This window comes from Atta colombica, unplaced genomic scaffold (genome assembly GCF_001594045.1).
Source record: "Atta colombica isolate Treedump-2 unplaced genomic scaffold, Acol1.0 scaffold250, whole genome shotgun sequence".
Taxonomy (NCBI): domain Eukaryota; kingdom Metazoa; phylum Arthropoda; class Insecta; order Hymenoptera; family Formicidae; genus Atta; species Atta colombica.
The window spans coordinates 149,151-154,194 of NW_017259349.1; the positions used below are offsets into that span (position 1 = coordinate 149,151).

The window sequence follows — 5,044 nt, forward strand, 5'->3', positions numbered from 1 at the left end:
CATTCAACCCTGAGTTTAGAGAGGAGATTGAAATTGAGAGATGAAGGTCAGATGTGCTTCACTTCACTAAAGGATAATAATACGTCGCTCAAGGATAATATCACGAGATTAATTGCAAATCTAGTTGAATGAGAAAAATGAGAAATTAGAAGACGCGTGATTGATACTGCAATGTTGTTAAATAATAAATATGTAAACGAATTAAATAATACATTTCGATTCGTCTTCATTGTTATCATTGTTGAATGTATTACGCTTTTTGTCTACCAATATCGATACGGTTACCGCTATACAGTTATGCAAAATACGCATACAGTTATGAAAAAAATCACGCACAATCATCTTATTAAGGAATAATATAGCTAGGTGTTTTGTTCACAATCAGTAGTGATCGATATATTATCGTAAAGTATCTCATTTTATCGATCGATTTACCTAATTCTTTCCTAATTATTCACACGATTCGCAATGCCATAACTAGATTCAGATTTTGACTTTATGTAATGTATATTCCGTTCTATGATAATTCTTGGTACATTAGCATGTAACATTATGTTTATATAGACGTAAAAGAATCTTTAAAATATGTGCGCAATCTCTCTCTCTCTCTCTCTCTCTCTCTCTCTCTCTCTCTCTCTGTTGAAACGCGACTCGAGGACGTTTCCAAGCTTCTTATAGTCGCTCAAGATCTTTTACATAGATACATATATGTAAGATAAATTAAAATTTAAAAAATGAAATGATTGACTTTAGTTGACTGTATTGCACGCAAGTGCGAGATGTGCATATCCTTGCCGTTTTCTTTAAATTATGCTATGCGATTCGTTACTCGCGAGAATTAAAATATTGATACTTTTCACATTCTCTCGAATTGAATGAATTTTCATCGATATTTTGCTATCCATTGTGTTGTCAGGGAAGGAAATGATCCGGAAGATTATTCGCGACTGACATATAGAAAGTTGCTCGAAGAGACATGTAGGTTTGCGAATGTTCTAAAATCGAAGGATGTCTCTGTGGGGGACAAAGTGGTGATTTACATGCCGATGATCTTGGAGCTACCGATCGCCATGTTGGCTTGCACGAGGATAGGGGCGATTCACAGCGTGGTGGTAAGTACAAATATCGATGAGATGGTATAAACATAAACGTCGCAATGAATAAAAGAGGAAAAAAGAATAATGTATACAATCTCACAGTTTGCAGGATATTCATCTGATTCGTTGGCGGAACGTATTCTCGATTCTAAGGCCAAGATTCTTATTACTACAGATGGCGTTTGGAGAGGCGAGAAATTACTTTTATTGAAAAATATCTGCGACGAAGCTGCGGCAAAGGCCAAGAAGCATGGCCATCAACTTGAAAACTGCATTGTCGTTGCGCATCTAAGAAGACTCAACAATCCACAGGGTAAGATGAAGGGAATGAATGGTACTAGCAACGGTACAGCCATGGATATCGCAAATGTTTCTTGGGACGATGATCGAGACGTTTGGTGGCATGATGAGATGGAGGATGCGGAAGCGAGCTGCTATCCAGTTTGGATGGCCGCCGAGGATCCACTTTTTATCCTTTATACGAGGTACACATACCGCGTCCTTTCCTTCTTATATTCATTCTGTCATATCTATACCGAGGCCAAATAAAAACATAGAGTCGGTAATGGACAGAGTTTTTCTCCAACACTCGTAGCTCTCCTAATTTGTTCTCGCTGAAAGGACTCTTGTTTTCCATAATCACGTAGCGGTTCTACTGGAAAACCAAAAGGCGTTCTCCATACTATCGCGGGATATCTGATCTATGCAGCAACAACTTTCAAATATGTTTTCGACTATCATCCAGGTGATGTTTATTGGTGTACCGCCGATTGTGGCTGGATCACAGGACATACTTACGTGGTTTACGGTCCGTTAGCAAATGGCGCAACATCCGTTATAGTACGTGCATTTTTCACATTTTTCTTACGTAGATCATTCTTGATTTTTTTATTCCCTCGGTCTGCATTTCATGGTTTACATTGTTTAGTTTGAAGGTACACCCTTCTATCCAGAAAATGATCGATATTGGTCCATTATCGATAAATATAAGGTCACACAATTTTATACGGCACCAACAGCCATTAGATCATTAATGAAATTTGGTGATGAGCTTGTGAAGAAGCACAGTTTATCCACGCTTAAGGTACATCTCATTCATCAGTACTTACTCATTAGTAAAAAAAGAAAAGGAAACAAATGCTTAACATATACAGAGAGCCTACACATGCTTATACGCGTTTCAGGTCCTTGGTTCAGTCGGTGAACCGATCAATACCGAGGCTTGGCTTTGGTTTTATAATCTCATTGGCCACGGTAAGTGCAGTATAGCAGACACGTTTTGGCAAACGGAAACTGGTGGTCATGTGATTACACCGTTACCAGGTGCTACACCTATGAAGCCAGGCTCTGCGGTAAAGAATTTTTTCGTTAATAATTCCTTATAATAAATAATTTATTAATAATAAATATTTATTATATTTATTATTATAATAAATATTTATTATAAATAATTTATTTCTAATATATGAAACGATATATGTCTAGACGTTTCCTTTCTTCGGAATTTTGCCGGAGCTTCTTGATGAGGATGGTTGTGTGATTGAAGGCGAAGGAGAAGGATACCTCGTTTTCCGTCGACCATGGCCGGGTATGATGCGGACCCTCTATGGAAATCACCAACGTTTTCAAAATACATACTTTGATCGATTCAATGGATTTTATTGTACGGGGGATGGTAAGTATTATTTGATCTTTCTGCTTTCCCCTTCATTGTTTCATATACATTTCAGTTAGTGGCACGTAACTATCCACAAGATTATTTCATTAGAGGATTTTGATATTTTGTTCCGACGTATTTGGCATCTTTACCAAGTTCCTCTTCAATTCTTAATATTTGATTATATTTGCTCATTCTTTCACCCCTGCAATTATCATAGCGTTAAATGAATATGAGTATCATAATTCTCTTTCTTTTAAGTATCATAATTCTCGCTGGAGGAATGTTTTAGCATTCGATTTAAAATCAATTTTAAACTCGGAGAATCTGTCTCTCTCTCTCTTTCTCCTCCCTCCCTCTTACTCTTACTCTCACTCACTCTCAATGTTATAATTGCTCGCATCCTAATACCTGCAAGGTGCTCCAGCTTTGAATTGGCCAGCGGAAAGTCCAACCGCTAAATCTGCGATAAAATTATCTTCTGTCTCACCCTGGCTTGCACTCATGATATAACTCCAATTGTTGATTATCGCCATTTTTGCGCAATTAATAACCTCTGTCACAGTGCCGATCTGTGATATTCTCAAGACGAGACAGTTTGCTATATTTCTATTCATTGCTTCTTCGATTCTCTCGATATTCATTGCTGTGAGATCATCGCTGACTACTTGAATTCCTTGATGAGCAATCATTAACCAACTGTTCCAGTCTTCTTGTTCGAAAGGATCTTTGATTGAGAGTATCGCTGGAAATTTTGAGAGATATCTTAGATACTGATCTCTTAAAGCCTCTGCTTCCAAGTAATTAGTGGGATCGGAATCCTTTGTTTTAAACGCTAAGTCGTATTTTCCTATGTGAATGTAAATATGAACTTTCTTTAGAATGTGATCATAAAATAATTGTGTTTAAAAGAAAATCTTTTGAATATAGCGAAACCTTTTTTATAAAAAGCGCTCGCTGCGACGTCCAGCGCTATTTTAATTTTTCCTTCATAACCCGCGTCTCTGATGGACGCGTCTAAAAAGGTCAAAGCGATTTCGTCGTTTTCCAAATCAGGAGCGAAGGCTCCATTGTCGTTAATCAGGAGCGGCCCTTGTATTTGTTTAGCAGTAATGATTTTTCTCTCTAGTATTCGATACATTTCGGTAGCCATTTTTACGGCATCGGCAAAATTCTCAGCACCTAATATATATCACATATAAAAATATAAAAAAACTAGTCGAATATTTTGACGTTTAACAATTAAATCGAATACTCGATTTTATATACATGTATGCACACCCTCACCTATGGGTAATATCATAAATTCTTGATACGATAAATTATTGCCAGCATATCGTCCTCCGTTGATCATACTAAAACTCGGCACAGGTATGCATAATTTATTGTTTTCTGCCAATTCAGCAATGTATCTAAAATGTAAAAGGCCGAAAATAAATAAACATATAAGTTTCTTTGTACAATGAATTAATTTAGTCATAAGTCATAAGGTAAGGAATAGAATGATATTAGTGAGGAATAGAATATATTACTACCTGTAAACTGGTAGACCTTTTTTAGCAGCACCGGCTTTGCAACAGGCCACGGAGACTCCGAGGATAGCGTTAACTCCAAGTCTCGACTTATTCTCTGTACCATCTAACTTGTTCAGCAACTCGTCTATCTCCGTTTGTTGACAAACTTCTAGCTTTGATTTTATCAGTTGAGGAGCAATCACGTTGTTGATGATATCGACAACTTTGAATACTGAGCGACCGTGATAAGCCATCATGTTCTCATCTCGAATCTCGCGCGCCTGATTTGGATTAAGTAACACGGTAGAAGGAACCGATGATCTGAATAAGCCGATATCAGTGATCACATCAACTTCCAAAGTCGGTTCGCCTCTGCTATCAAATATCTGACGAGCTTTGATTTTTCGAAGTGCCATTTTATATTATTCGAAATTTGTATGTCACTTATCGTTGAGGATTGAATTGAATTGTTGCTTTGCGTATTTCGCGAATGCGTCCCTCGATTTAATTACATTCTAATAATTTTGATCAGAATTCAAATCAGGTGTATATTTAAAACCTATCAAAGTCAACTGTCTAATAGTGAAATACGACGGATTAGGTTTGTAGCCTAATTCAGATGAAAGTTCAAGCCGTGATGTAATGCAAGTTCTACAATAGGAGTTGTATATAATAATCATAAAATCTGAAGGCGTAAGGAATTGACCAATCACATTGCGCGTTTGTTTCTTACGATTTGAGATTTTACGATCATTTATATATATATATATATATAT

At 36.9% G+C, this 5,044-nt stretch overlaps 2 protein-coding genes across 2 annotated transcripts in view; one reads left to right on the forward strand and one right to left on the reverse strand.

Annotated features, from left to right (window-relative positions):
• Positions 1–5,044, forward strand: part of LOC108688959 (acetyl-coenzyme A synthetase) — an 8,914-nt gene that overhangs the window by 3,062 nt on the left and 808 nt on the right. Inside the window, exons 3-8 of the mRNA XM_018195525.1 lie at positions 917–1,112; positions 1,200–1,582; positions 1,745–1,937; positions 2,026–2,181; positions 2,282–2,449; positions 2,583–2,772. Coding sequence (XP_018051014.1) covers positions 917–1,112; positions 1,200–1,582; positions 1,745–1,937; positions 2,026–2,181; positions 2,282–2,449; positions 2,583–2,772 — 1,286 coding nt within the window. The remainder of the gene's footprint in view (positions 1–916; positions 1,113–1,199; positions 1,583–1,744; positions 1,938–2,025; positions 2,182–2,281; positions 2,450–2,582; positions 2,773–5,044) is intronic.
• Positions 2,831–4,684, reverse strand: LOC108688960 (alpha-enolase-like). Its single transcript, XM_018195526.1, has 5 exons — positions 4,290–4,684; positions 4,042–4,166; positions 3,691–3,936; positions 3,166–3,604; positions 2,831–2,959 (listed from the first exon to the last, which is right to left on the reverse strand). The coding sequence occupies exons 1-5, from the start codon at positions 4,682–4,684 to the stop codon at positions 2,854–2,856; spliced, it is 1,311 nt and encodes a 436-aa protein (XP_018051015.1). The 3' UTR covers positions 2,831–2,853.

What these genes read in the sequence shown, in the direction of transcription:
- LOC108688960 (XM_018195526.1), bottom strand. Translation starts at nt 4,684, where the DNA reads ATGGCACTTCGAAAAATCAAAGCTCGTCAGATATTTGATAGCAGAGGC. An exon ending in AAAGGTCTACCAGTTTACAG is followed by an intron (nt 4,167 to 4,289) that starts GTAGTAATATAT and finishes TTTACATTTTAG; the next exon opens with ATACATTGCTGAATTGGCAG. An exon ending in GAGCGCTTTTTATAAAAAAG is followed by an intron (nt 3,605 to 3,690) that starts GTTTCGCTATAT and finishes ACATTCACATAG; the next exon opens with GAAAATACGACTTAGCGTTT.